We start from the raw sequence: 13,624 nt of genomic DNA on the forward strand, positions 1-13,624 counted from the left end.
GTATTTCCAAAAGGAACCAGCGACAGCACCAAGGTTTTTTTGGTTTGTTTTTAGATCAGAAGAGGAAAAATAAAAAGCAGATAATACTGTATTAATAGTTTTAAAAGATGCAAACCAAACTAAAACAATATTGGATACTGCAGTAGCCACTGAGTTTATAACTTACTTATTCTTCTAAAGACTAAGTGTTCTTTCTCCTAGCACAAAGCAAAGATCATGTCAAATTATTTCATGGCATTCACTGGTACATTGAACAATGATAACACCAACAGAAATAACCACGGGATGAGGTTATAGCTAATCTACATCAGAAGCCAGATGTGGATAGACAGATATGAGTGTGAAAGGGAATCAGAGGCAAGCCATTCTCGTTGCTGAGGAAAAAAAACATACACAAAGGAAAGAACAGAAAAGAAAGTACAGAAGATGACTGTCCTTAAGAGATATTTAGGTAACTTAGTAACTAACCAAGTATCTGGAGTTAGTTGTATTTAAAGATGATTAATTTTAACCATAGCTGTACCATACTTAATCAGGCACTAGATCTGTTTCCAGCAAGATAGGGGTAAATTACATTTCAATAAATTTGCTATTTTGATAATTAAAGGAACAGCAGGGCAAATTTTTTGGTAAATAGGGAGAATCTATAATATGAATAATCACCTTACTTCATTTATTTAAAACATATGGATTTTTGTATTTGAAGTTTTCATAAAAAGAGGGATATTTCTGTCTTATTTGCATAATACAACTAGGTTGGAAGAGGAAGGAAAGAAGGGAAAGAGCAGTGATTAACAGTGTCTGTCACATAGTAGGGACTTAATAAATGTTTATTGACTTAATGACATTAGCGATTTAGCTGTAAGGTTATATTAAATTGAACTAAAACGAATATAATATGTCATAATTCTGGCAATATCAGTGTTACTAGCTAGAAAGTAATAGGTCTTTTTTGGGGTTATTATTCTGTACTGTCACAGTGCTAAAATCACTTAGGAAGAGAGAAAGAAAAATGCCAATATGGTAGCAGCCTGCTCACACTGCTGATAATAAAGCTATGAATTGGTCCGACCATTCAGGAAAGAGATTTGGAATTATGTTACAAAAAAAAAGTTGCTAAAATGTCCGTGCCATTTAACCTAAGGATCTCGCTGCTAGGCATATAATTAAAAAGGGTCAAAGACAGAAAGTTCCATATATCCCACAAAAGGCAAAAAAGGATCTTTGGTAGTAGAAAAGAATTGGAAACAAAAGGCTCATTAACTAGAGAATGGGCAATCAAATGGTGATACATACTGGAATATTATTGCAAAAAACACTGAGAAAATTAAAAATTATAAAGAAATGTCTTTGAACTGATGGAAAGTAAATTAAGCAGGGGCAAGAAAATAATATATACAATGTAAAAAAGAAAGAACTATTGGATGGCCCCAAGGCAAGAAAAGGTACCTCTGTCTCTGCATTCCAGAAGTAGAGGACTATGGATATGGAATATTGTATAAGCTGTTAAGATATGGTGGGTGTGTTGACTATTTTTGCTCAATAAAATAATTTTAATCTTTGTTACAAGGGAAGGCTCACCGGTAAGATGGAGGGAAGGATCATATTTAGAAAGGAATGTGATATAAAAATCAATTGAATCCCTTTTTAAAATTAAAAAAAAAAATAGAAAGGGAAAATAACAGCAGTGGAACAACTCAATGTCAGAGTCATAGCATTTTAAACTTAAAAGGGTCTGCAGAGGCCATCTTGTCTAAAGCCATCAATTTACAGTGGAGAAAACAAGTGCAGGGGAACAGAAGGTTAATTGGTAAAATCTTGGGACCAGATCTCAGATGCCCCAACTCCTAATTGAACACATTTTATACTCCATCATTTTGTCTCTCAGGAAAAGAAGTGATCATATAAGCCAACCTCTTGCTTTGTGCCAGAGGATTTTGTCATCATTATTTTTGGAGTCAAATGAAACACAGAGTAATATAGAAGATAGAATTTTGGACTTAGAATTAATATGGCCTGATATGAATGGCTACCAATAGCCATTTCACATTAAAAATATAACAATACATTGCTCCAAAATGCAAACCCTAATGCAGTATTGACTATTCCAAAATAGACCTAATGCCAGTTACATCTAATAAATCCAATGGCATACAGCTGTTGACAGTCTAACTTCTGCTTTGTGAGATCTCTTTTTTCCATAAGTATTTCTGTAAATTTTTAACCTTATTATGTACTCTGAAATAGCTACCAATTCTCTTCTACCTTTTTTGAAGAAGTGTTAATTTTTCTACAGTTGTCTTGAAGTGGCGAATTTTTTATTTCATTAAACTTTAGACTGATTTTTGTTTGAATAGCTTCTGATCCTGACATCCATTTTACCAAGCCAAAAGTATACAATGAAACTGAAACTGCATAGGTATTAATTGCTTTAGATGAGTTCTTCCCATTAAGCTTTGAACTTACTATGTTAGGCCATCTTTTAAAATGCACAATCTCAGCTTTCTCCTTAATAACTTTTAAAAATATGTTTTATATATTTTTCCAATTACATATAAAAACAAATTTTAACATTCTTTTTCTGAGTTCCAGATTCTCTTCCTTCCTCCTTCTTTCCCTCCACACCCACCTCCTTGAGAAGGCAAGCAATTTGATATAGATTATTACCTGTGTAGTCATTACAAAATATATTTCCATCTCAGCCATATTGTGAAAGAAAACACAGAAAAAAAGAAAAAGAAAGTAAAAAATCAAATTGAATCATGCTTTTTTAAGCTTTGTTTTTTGTATTTTTCTCCTTGATAAGTTTTTAATATTAGTTAACATTTATATAACATGTAACAGTTTGCAAATTTGCTTTTCAACTATTATTTCATATTCTTACTTCAACTACCTTAGGAGGTATGTGTTATTATTAATCTAATTTTATAGATGAGGAAACTGAGGCAAGTAGAGTTTAAATAACTTACCAGGTACTTAGCACACACTTAACAAAACTCCTAAGTGTTTGAGGCTGGATTTTAACCCAAGTCTTCCTGATTCTAGGTACAACACTAGATTCCTGTGCTACCTACCTGCAAAATCTGTAGTTCCCTCATTTAGCATAACCATTCTGACATTTGTTATATTACATACAGACTCTCTTTTTTCATCCAACTTGTGCCTTTCATCATATTGAGTTTTGAGCCTTAAAATAACAAGAAAATTTCTATATCCTCTTTCTCTGGAGGTTCTCACTTCTTTAATTTCTTTGCTCATCAAACCTTTTTTGATAGATTGTTTACTTTTTGATGCAATTGTTTATTCTGTTCCTTTCATTACTTTTACTCTCTATATCAACTTAGCCTCCTGACTTTTGCTTTTAGTTGTGGTGGCAATGAATGATATTGAGAATTTCACATATACTTTTCTTTTTCTGCAATTTGTTCCTTAGGTTTCTTTTTCATTGTTTTAAATTGTTGTGTGTGATGTTTAAATTTGCTTCTGTGTACCAGCTAGATAGTGATTTACCCTTCTAAGCTGGTGGTATTTATTGTTCACCCTAAGGACAATTCTCAGATAGCTCTATCTTTTAAGTTCCTTAACACTGCAATGACCATATGTTTGTTAATAGTTATACTACTGACATTTTTTTTATCTGTCAGATATTGCAGGAAAATCCATTTGTTCAATCTAGAATAGATACAAGCTTTTAAAAATTTGCTTTATTGTGACATGGCTGGAGTATTTATTTAATTCATTCCTTGAAACTCAAAAAAGGCTTTTCAAAGTTCCATTCTAAGTCTGCCCGTGTTCTTTTCAAAATCACTTGAGGCATGAGCATTATTTTTGCCATATGTTTCATTACATGGTAGTACTTCTGGGGTTTGCATTAAGAATTATTGTGTTAAGGATGAATTTTTAAAACCTTCCTAGTGCTTAGGCTTTTCCCTCTTCAGATTAAAGTAACTTCCTAATTTCTAGTCTTATTTCATCTTATCTGGGTTTAGGAATCACATTATTTCTTACATTTGCTAGGCATGGATCTGGGCAACTTAGAGTTAAGATATCAGTGGCAAAAAGCAATATGAAATTTTGCCTTAGTACCTGTTTCTACATTTGCAATGATTTAGCACTGGTGCATAAGAATAAGTAGACTTATCTTCATTCCTTTGGCTGATGTTTCAAGGATGTTTCTAGGCGTTTATAGTTACAAAGAGCAGCTTTAGGGGGGGACACAGTCCCTAACTGTATAATTTGGGTTTTCATTTCCATTCTTTGTCATTCACCCCATTCCACTCATGACCTGGACAATAGTTTGGACTTGGAGGAAGGGGCTATTTTTCAGTTATCATTACTATAAGTATTTTACCTATCATCAAGAGATATTTGTTGTTGCTGTTCAGTCATTTTCAGTCTTCTCTGACTATGACCTCATTTGGAGTTTTCTTGGCAGAGATACTGGCGTGGTAACTCATTTTACAGATGTAAGTTAAAAAAAAAAAAAAATTATATATATATATATATATAAAAATCGGACATGACTTATCCAGGGTCACACAGTTAGGAAGTGTCTGAGGTCAGCTTTGAGCTTGGGAAGATCCAGACCCGACAAGCTATCCACTCTGCAACCTATATTCCCAAGAGATATTACTGAGCTCAAATGTCACCTTCTGCAGGAGGCCTTATACCCTCAATTCCCTCTTCCTCCCTCTGGTTAGACCCTTCTCTAAGATTACCTTTCATCTACTCTGTATGTGACCTGTACGTACCTACTTATTTACATCTTGGCTCTCCTATTAGAATGTAGGCTCCCTAAGGACAGAGACTTTTTCTGACTTTTTTTGTATCCTCAGTCCCTTCACACTGTGAATGGCACATTAGTAAATATTTAATAAATGCTTGTTGATAGATTAATTGAGCCAAACCTTATTCAGCCAAACTAGTTTTACTGAGAGTCATCTTGGGATGTACAAAAAATAACACCATTGCTCTAAAATATAAACCCTAATGCAATTTACTACACCTCCAAAATGGACTTGATTACAGAACTTGAAAACATGAGTGGAATATAAATTGTCAGAGTCTGCAAAAGGCTGGAGAAGACTTTGCTTCTTCTGTCATTCAGACTTCAGATGCAGGATTTAAGACTGGTGTTTTGCATGTTTCCAAGTACCAAATTATCAGTCAATCAATTATAATAACAATAATAATGCTCACCTATATACATATTTTTACTATGTGATGCCTCGGGCATATTGAAAGTCTTCTTCAATATCTCCCTTCCCCCAATCTCTTTACAATCACAAAAGAAAACCCAGAAGGACCTCAGTAGTTAGTTCCTGGACGTCACCCCCTTCTCCTTACCCTATTTAATAAAGCCAGTAGAAGGAACTTAACAAATGCTGATTGTTAATGAAAAAGGTACTGGTTTCTTTGGTCTAGTGTGAGTGGCTACATTAATGAGAATACTGTACATTCCTTCCTTTGTAACAATTTGAGCATCTTCTGGTTGTAATAAGCACCTTTTGCTCTCACAAACTCCATGAGAGCCAGCTCTAGCATGCATACATACTGGTAGGGATACACATCCATATATACTCACACAAACAGGTATATATGTTCACATTCACATACAAAATGAATACAAGGTGGTTTGGAGAGTTAAGGCATCACAAAAGGAAAGGAGGAAAGAAGGCTTCACGTGGAAGGTTCATGAGCTGAGCCTTGAAGGAAACAAGAAAGTATTATGATCTAGACGAAAGCATGGAGAAAGGTGATGAAGTCTCATGTGTGAAGAACAGCAAGTGGTCTAATGTGACTGAACCATAGACCCTGAGCAGAGGACTAATGTATAAGAAGACCACAAAGGCAGAAAAGGGTAGAAAAATAAGGAGATTTAAATGTAAAAGACATTAAAAAATATAAAAGAGAAGGAAAAGGAGGTAGAGCAAGATTTTAGTAAAAGTCAAGCTCCGGGATGAACGTATATTAGTACTTTGGTGTGAGAATAAAGTTACATAATTGCCTTTTCCCACACTGGTACACATTCCACCTAAACTGGAGGACTGGCTGTACAGTTGTTAAGGCGCTGCGGTGAGCATCCTTTAATTATCACTCTTGAGAATATTCGTTAAGCACTTTGCAAGCCTTAAAGCACCACATCAATATTATTAGTACTTTCAGTCTGATGAGAAGAACACACCAAAGAGATAGAAAGACAAAGGCTTTTGGTTCCAGTTTAATTCAGGACAAATTTAAGGGCTCTTAGCTCTGGTGCCCATTGGTTGGGCATAGAAAGACTTCAGGAAGAAGTATATTCCTCACTGATAATAGAATTATCAAAAATTATAGAGGAGTGTCCAGCACCTTTTCTATTAATCACTGAAGGTCAGTTAATTATGTTAGTCCATATACATTGTGACTGGAGGCTGGTAGGGTGCTCTCTTAGGTGAGACTCCCGAAACTACAGCAGCATCATAAAAAAAGGACTTGAGAAACATGGAAGAGAAAAAACAAATGTAGGAGGATTAAAAGATACAGAAAGCCTTTTGCCCAACAGACAAAGATATTATCTACCTGCTCCAAAGAAAAAAATTAAAAAAGAAATTACATATCTCCTCGTTTCCGCTAAGTTAAATGTAGAAGGCATGTGACTTCTCAGCAGCAAGAGAGATCGATTCTCAGCATTTTTTTGCTAAGGAGTTTCCCAGAGGTACATACCCTGCACTTGAGTTCATATTCTCTGATAACGTCTGCAAACCGGTCTTCCTGACTGAAGAGCTCAAGGCTGTGTGGCTCCAACTGCAAATCCAATGGGTAAAATTCTTGTTATTCTCAACCTTCTGGTTGATGAAAATGACAAGAAGAGAACAAAATTCCTTTCCCTTTCCAACTGTAGCTCAAATAAAGGAGGAAAAAATATCCAGTATCTCAGCCTACCCCACTTCCATGGTTCTTTATTGATAGATCATTTGTCTTTTAACCCAAACTCAAATAGAAATGGAGGCCACTAAGCCATATGTTAAAGATCCACTAGGAAACTAGAAATTAACAGTATCTGTTTTATTATATTATTATTTATTTTGATAAGTATTTCCCAAATACATTTTAATCTGGTTCCAGCCATGTGTTTGATAATATTACTCTAACCCACTGAGCCTCAACACCTTTATCCCAGAAGTGATGGGGGCGGGGAGAAAAGGGAATGATATATACATCTGACAATTCCTTCTCACATTCAAGTTTCATTTTTGCTGTTTCCCCAAATCTGCTATTGTGGGACATAATGACTAATAAATGTTTGCTTCATGTTTATCAACATGGCTTGTCTTTTCAAATTTTAGCAATCAGGTTTGTACTTGCCTTATTTGCCAAAAAAATAATAGTGTGAGAAATTTAAATGTAGAGACTATATATTGTTTTTGCTTACCTAAATCAGTATCTTTCATACTATAATTATTTAATTACTATTCTGTGAATAGAATTGAAATGAATTCTACAAAACAGCCTGGTAGATGATAGAATAAAGGTCATTTCATCTTAAAGAAAGGTCCTGAGAAATAAAAAGAACCTTTGACAAGACTGTTCAATTAGTCCTTCCTTCATTATGAAAATCTAGGTAGGAAAGAGAACTGAATTCATTCCTATGTCATTGCTCTTTTTCAATGTGTCAATATTTTAAATCAAGAGCCTAAATTACAATTTATAACATCTCTCACTCCAACCCAAACTCAGAAAATCCCTTTCTGACCAAAGCAACGGATAATTCAAGTAGACAGGTTACCTTGTCTTTCAACACAAATTCAAGATCATTCTGTAGCTTTGACACCAGCTTTTCGGATGCTGTCAACTTTTCCACAACCTCAATGATTTCTTTCTGTAATCGGCTATTTTCCTGCAAGACCAAGTTTGAGGAGTTAATGAAAAGAACACTATGTTAAGGGATGTTTCTTTCTTGTCCATCTTTGATGAATGTCTTAAGAGTATTCAGTAGTATTAAGAGTAGAGAAACCAATAAGAAAATGAGAGTGAAGGCACAGGATTGGACAAACATTGGTAATAAACAATCCCTGATTAAGAGATGAGACCATGTACTTTAATAAATAATAATTAAGGCTTACAGGACACCTCAAAGTTTGCAAAGTTCCATAATATACTTTTTCAATCTAACTTTAACCATTCTAACTCTTAATCTGAGTACTATAGGTATTCATTTTATGGATGAGGAGACTGAAGTTTAGGAATTGATGTGATAAGTTTTAAATCTCTCTTTTTAAAAAACATTTATTAATATTTATTTTTTAGAAAAGTAAACATGGTTACATAATTCATGCTCTTACTTTCCCCTTCATCCCCTGAGCTCCCCCCTCCATGGCTGATGCGTATTTCCCCTGGTTTTAACATGTGTCATTGATCAAGACCTATTTCCAAATTGTTGATAAGTTGCATTGGTGTGGTAGTTTTGAGTCTACATCCCCAATCATGTCTACCTCAACCCATGTGTTCAAGCAGTTGTTTTTCTTCTGTTTCCACTCCTGTATTTCTTCCTCTGAATGTGGGTAGTGTTCTTTTCCATAGATCTCTCAGAATTAAATCTCTCTTAATAGTCATTGAGTCAAAATTTTCCATTTTACAGATAAGGAAATTGAAGCATGGAAAAGTAAAATGATTTACTGAATATGACGTGAGATTTGAACCCAGGTCTCCTTGGACCCAAATTTAGGGCTTTGACTAAGTTTGTCAATATGAACTGATTGCTTCTCAATATGAAATGTAAGTGGAATTCACTGTCACACTCAAAAAGGTATTTTTATTCACTATAATAATGACATATTCGGTAAGAAATGGTTTGTAAGGTATTACCTTGCTGTATCCTAAGAATGAGAGTTTTGCTTTGAAAACTACTAAAAGCCACGCACAACTGACAAATAAGCAAAATCCTTTCTGTTCTTATTCATTAATCACCAGAGATCTATCATGTCTAATTATTCTAAGTTCTATTCAAGTCTTTGCCTTCTTTCTGGTTTAGATTTTTGTTAGATTTGTCTAAGTTTGAAGTCTATAAATTTTTCCTTTATAAAAATGTCTAGAATGCTTTCCTGCTTTTCCCAAAACTAATAAAATCACAGGTCTCCTTAGGAACTCAATTATTTACACCCTAATAAGAATGTGGGCAATTTAAAGGCGAGACTGTCTTTGACTTTCTTCATATTCCCAATGCAGAACAGTATTCCTACCACATAATCAATACCCAATAGGTACGTGTTAACTAATTTTCTGGTAAGCAACAAGTAATTTCAATAATTTAAATTATATTTGCATATTTTATTTGGAAATCAGACACGTGGCCTTTTCTCTATTATTTGGTTAAGTACAAGCCAGTAGTAAAGGCATCTAACTAACACCACAGAAGTAGGGGAAAAGGGTGCAGGGAAGGGAGGAGGATGGGGTGCAACATTCTGAAAACAACTAGCCATAGTTATTCAAGGCAGTTAGGTAATACAGTAGATGGTCACATAAACTCAGTTTCCTCAAATGTAAAATGCCATTGACAACAACACTGACTTCAAAGGGTTGTTGTGAAGATCAAATGGAATATTCTTTGTAACAAAAGATCTTCACACAGTACCTTGCATACAATAAGTGCTAATAAGAATGCTTATTTCATCTTTTTTTCATCTCTTGAATAGAGCACAATATTGGAATGTAGATAGACTCTAATTAGACTTTTTGACTGGATCACTATTTTTTTTCTTTTCTTTTTAAAACCCTTTTAAAATAGTATTTTTATTTTTGGTTTATCATTCAGACCTACATCTTCTAATGGGTACAGCTGACCCAATACGGAGGCCTTCCATACCTTCAAAGCCAATGTCAACTTCTCCCGGAGGCACACCTCTTCTCCCTGTAGATATTCAATGTCTGCTTCAAGCTTGGTTCTCTGTCTGTTCACCTGCTGCCAGAGCATCTCTCGCTCCATCTCAATCTCAGAATGAATCAGTGACAGTTTTCCTCTGTAGTCCTCCTCCAGGTGTCTGTAACACACAAATATCAATTCCTAGATGAAGCCTTCAAGGTCCACATGGGGTTCTCTGTGCCTCTCCTATGAAGCCTTCTTTGACCCCGACAACCCACACGGATGTGAATTCCTGCTACATTTAGAATCAGGAGCAGATAGAATTTAATTGTTCTTTGGCTCTTGGCACTATCCCTATCTTCCCATGTAAGTTCCTTAAAGGTAAGGAACATGTCTTATGTTCCTTTAAGATACTCCTCAATGTCCAAGAGTTTGGGGCATCAGTAAATTCAGTAAATATTTGCTAATACAATAGATGGCATAATGCCTATAGAGCACTGGACTGGGAAAAAGGAATGCCTGAGTGTGAATCCTCACTCATTTACTAGCTGTGTGATCCTGAGTAAGGCTTTTTTCTCAGCCTCAGTTTCCTCATCTGTAAAATAACAACACCTCCCAAGTTAATGTGAAGATCAAATAACATGAGTAAAGGGCACTGGGAGGCAGCTAGCTGACTCGATGGTTAAAAAAGTCATGCCTAGAGAAAGGAAGTCCTGGATTCAAGTCTTGTCTCCAATATTTCTTACCTATTTGACCCTGGGCAAGTCACTTAACCTCCATTGCCTAACCCTTACTGTTCTTCTACTTGGAAATGATACATAGCATTGATTCTAAGATGGAAGGTAAGAATTTTTTAAAAAATAAATAAGTAAAGGGCATGAAAACTTTGAAGCATTATATAAATACTAGTTATTATTACTATGATTATTAAATTCAGTACTTATTGAAAAGCTACTTTGTGCAACTGAACATACAAGGACGAATCAGACAGTCCCTGCAATATAATGTAGCAGGGGATGGAGGAATTAGAGGATATACACAAATATGCAGAATACAGAGTACAAAATAGAATATACTAAGTCCACAGGATAGATACAGATAAAATGTTCAAAAAAGCAGAAAAGCATATTTAAGTTAGGAAGGGAGTTGATACTCTATGAAATCTTCCTGACCATTTTCAATGGAAATTTTTCCATGAGCATTTCAAAGATGACTACACAATTTTGTTCTACCCTACTTCCCCCTGCCTCATCTCATTCTTCTGTATCTCTAGTATTCTGTGTTGTTATTCAGCCATTTTCAGCCATTTCTGACTCTTTGTGACCCCATCTGGGGATCTCTTAGCAAAGATAATGGAATGGTTTGTCATATTCTTCTCCAGCTCATTTTACAGATGAGGAAACTGAGGCAAACAAAGTTAAGTGACATGCCCAGGGTCACCCAGCTAGTAAGTGTTTCAGGCTAGATTTGAACACATGAAGAGGAGTTTTCTTGACTCCAGACCTGATACTCTCTCCATTGTACCATTTAGCTACCCCACCAGTCTTCCATCTTATGGTCAAAAGTAGATTACTCTATCTGCCTAAAAATATATGCTGTGCTTTCACCCCTTTTACCTTGGTCATGATGTTTCCTATATAGGAATGTACCACTCCATCCTCCCCCCCATATCCACCTGTTAAAATAGGACCTATTCTTCAAGGTCCAGTCCAAAAGCTATCTCCTCCAGGAAGTATTCCCTGATGCCCTTTTCCCTAACCCCCAATCACAATGGAAGGGGTTCTCTCTTTGCTCAGAATTCTTAGAGCATTTGGTCTTTATCGTTTCAATTTGGAATGGGAAACATTTTTTTAAATGAGTTTAATTAAGGATGGGTTTGGCTATATGCTTTAATCAAGATTTTTCAGGCAGGTGCTCTTCTATACTTAAGAGCATTCTCTTTTCTGTTCTAATTGTTTGAATATATAGATAGGATCAAAGATCAAGAGTTGGAAGATACCACAGAAGTCATTTAATTCAACCTTCTCATTTCATACAGGAGGAAATTGAGGTCCAGAATAGTGAATTCCCCTAAATCAGTGACTGGCAAACTTTTTAAAGAGAGGGCCAAAAGAAAGGAAATGCTCATCTGTCAGTCTGTTTCTGAGGCAACTCTTTCGAGTTTCATTGTATTGTATCCTACTCATTGTATTCGTCAGACTAGGAATAATGTCATGCAGCTGGAAAGAACATTTCAGGGGGCCGCATCTGGTCAGCGGGCTGTAGTTTGCCCATCACTGCCCTAAATTATACAGGAAATATTTGGACCTGGGTCATTTCACCCTAGAGCTAGTGCTTTTTCCACTATACCTTAATAGGTCCTAATTTTATCCCTTCTGCTAGAATATAACCTCACCAGGGCTAGGAATCTCTCTCTTCTATTTCAGTATCTCCCCCAACACTAAACACAAAGACTTACACACTGCCGAATACTAATGCAAATTCAAAACAGGATGTTAGCATGAAATAACAAAGAGTGAAATGAGTAGAACTAAGAGGATATTATAGACAGCTACAGATTTAATACTTAGAAGAATATCTTGTGAAGGTTCACCTCCAGAGAATGAACTGAGAAATGGAAAGATGAAAGAGATCATCTACATATACGTATCTATCTGCTGGATGATGTTATCTACACTGTGGGAAGGGGAGAGACTGAGATACCTAGAAAAAAATTCTCTATTAATAAAAAACATTTTAACGAGAGGTTATAGCCATTTTACAGAGGATCTTGACTGCTAGGCTGAATACTTTTAATCACAGCATCAGAATTATTGAGATGGTTAGAGCTCTCTCCCCTCACCTAAGAAAATTCATCCAACCTCTACCTGGTCAGGATTCTCTCCACAACCGATCTGTCAATGAATCCGCTAGTGTTTGCTGGAAGAAATGCTGATTCTACCTTGAAAGGCAGTTCATTCCTCTGTTGGAGGGCTCTAATTGTTCGATTGCCTTTCTTTAAGTATTCTCTCACAGAAGAAGAAAATAACCCCTAACAGAGTCATTGGAATCTAAATGAGATTGCACTCCAAACTGTGCTCAGCATCTGAGCCACCCAGCAGGGTATTTAGGGTTTGTGTTGCTGTCGTCGTTCAATCCTTTCAATCGTGTCTGACTTTGTGACCCCATTTGGGGTTTTTCTTGGCAAAGATATTAGAGTGGTTTGCCATTTCCTTCTCCAGCTCATTTTACAGATGAGGAAACTGAGACAAATGGAGGTTAAGTGATTCGTCCAGGATAACACAGCTCGTGTCTGAGTTCATATTTGAACTTAGATCTTCCCAACTGCATACCTGGCACTTTATCCACTACACCCAGAAGTCCAAATTGAGTGTTTCCACTATAATAATACCCCAGCCTTCTTTCTGCCTTTTCTTTCATTCTACCGTGGTTTGCATAGTCCCTTTCCCTCAATATTCATAGAATTATGTTACTCAGTTTCCCAAGTAGAAAATATGCATGGTGAAAAACAATGAATCCTCAAAGCAATGAGAAGATCTCAGGGACCTGGCTGTCTGCTGAATATGTGCTCTGGCGAATCTCTTCATTCAACCTTCTAAGAAGCAGCTGGAGCACTATTACCCTGCATCCTGCTGGCTGTGTGTGCAAGATGCTTGATTGGTTCTGCAAGAGTAAGCTGACCTGAAATGAATGCATGAAATTTCAAGTAGAAGGTCCAAAAATTTCAAACAGGAGCACACTCAATAATAAAACGTGCTTGGGGCTAATTCTCAGGTGTAGCTGGAT

General features: G+C 35.9%; 1 protein-coding gene across 1 annotated transcript in view; it reads right to left on the reverse strand.

Annotated features, from left to right (window-relative positions):
* Positions 1–13,624, reverse strand: part of NINL (ninein like) — a 176,728-nt gene that overhangs the window by 44,657 nt on the left and 118,447 nt on the right. The window contains exons 12-14 of the mRNA XM_044663444.1: positions 9,842–10,016; positions 7,766–7,876; positions 6,703–6,783 (exon numbers count right to left, since the gene is read on the reverse strand). Coding sequence (XP_044519379.1) covers positions 6,703–6,783; positions 7,766–7,876; positions 9,842–10,016 — 367 coding nt within the window. The remainder of the gene's footprint in view (positions 1–6,702; positions 6,784–7,765; positions 7,877–9,841; positions 10,017–13,624) is intronic.

Source organism: Gracilinanus agilis, chromosome 2 (genome assembly GCF_016433145.1).
Source record: "Gracilinanus agilis isolate LMUSP501 chromosome 2, AgileGrace, whole genome shotgun sequence".
Classification (NCBI taxonomy): domain Eukaryota; kingdom Metazoa; phylum Chordata; class Mammalia; order Didelphimorphia; family Didelphidae; genus Gracilinanus; species Gracilinanus agilis.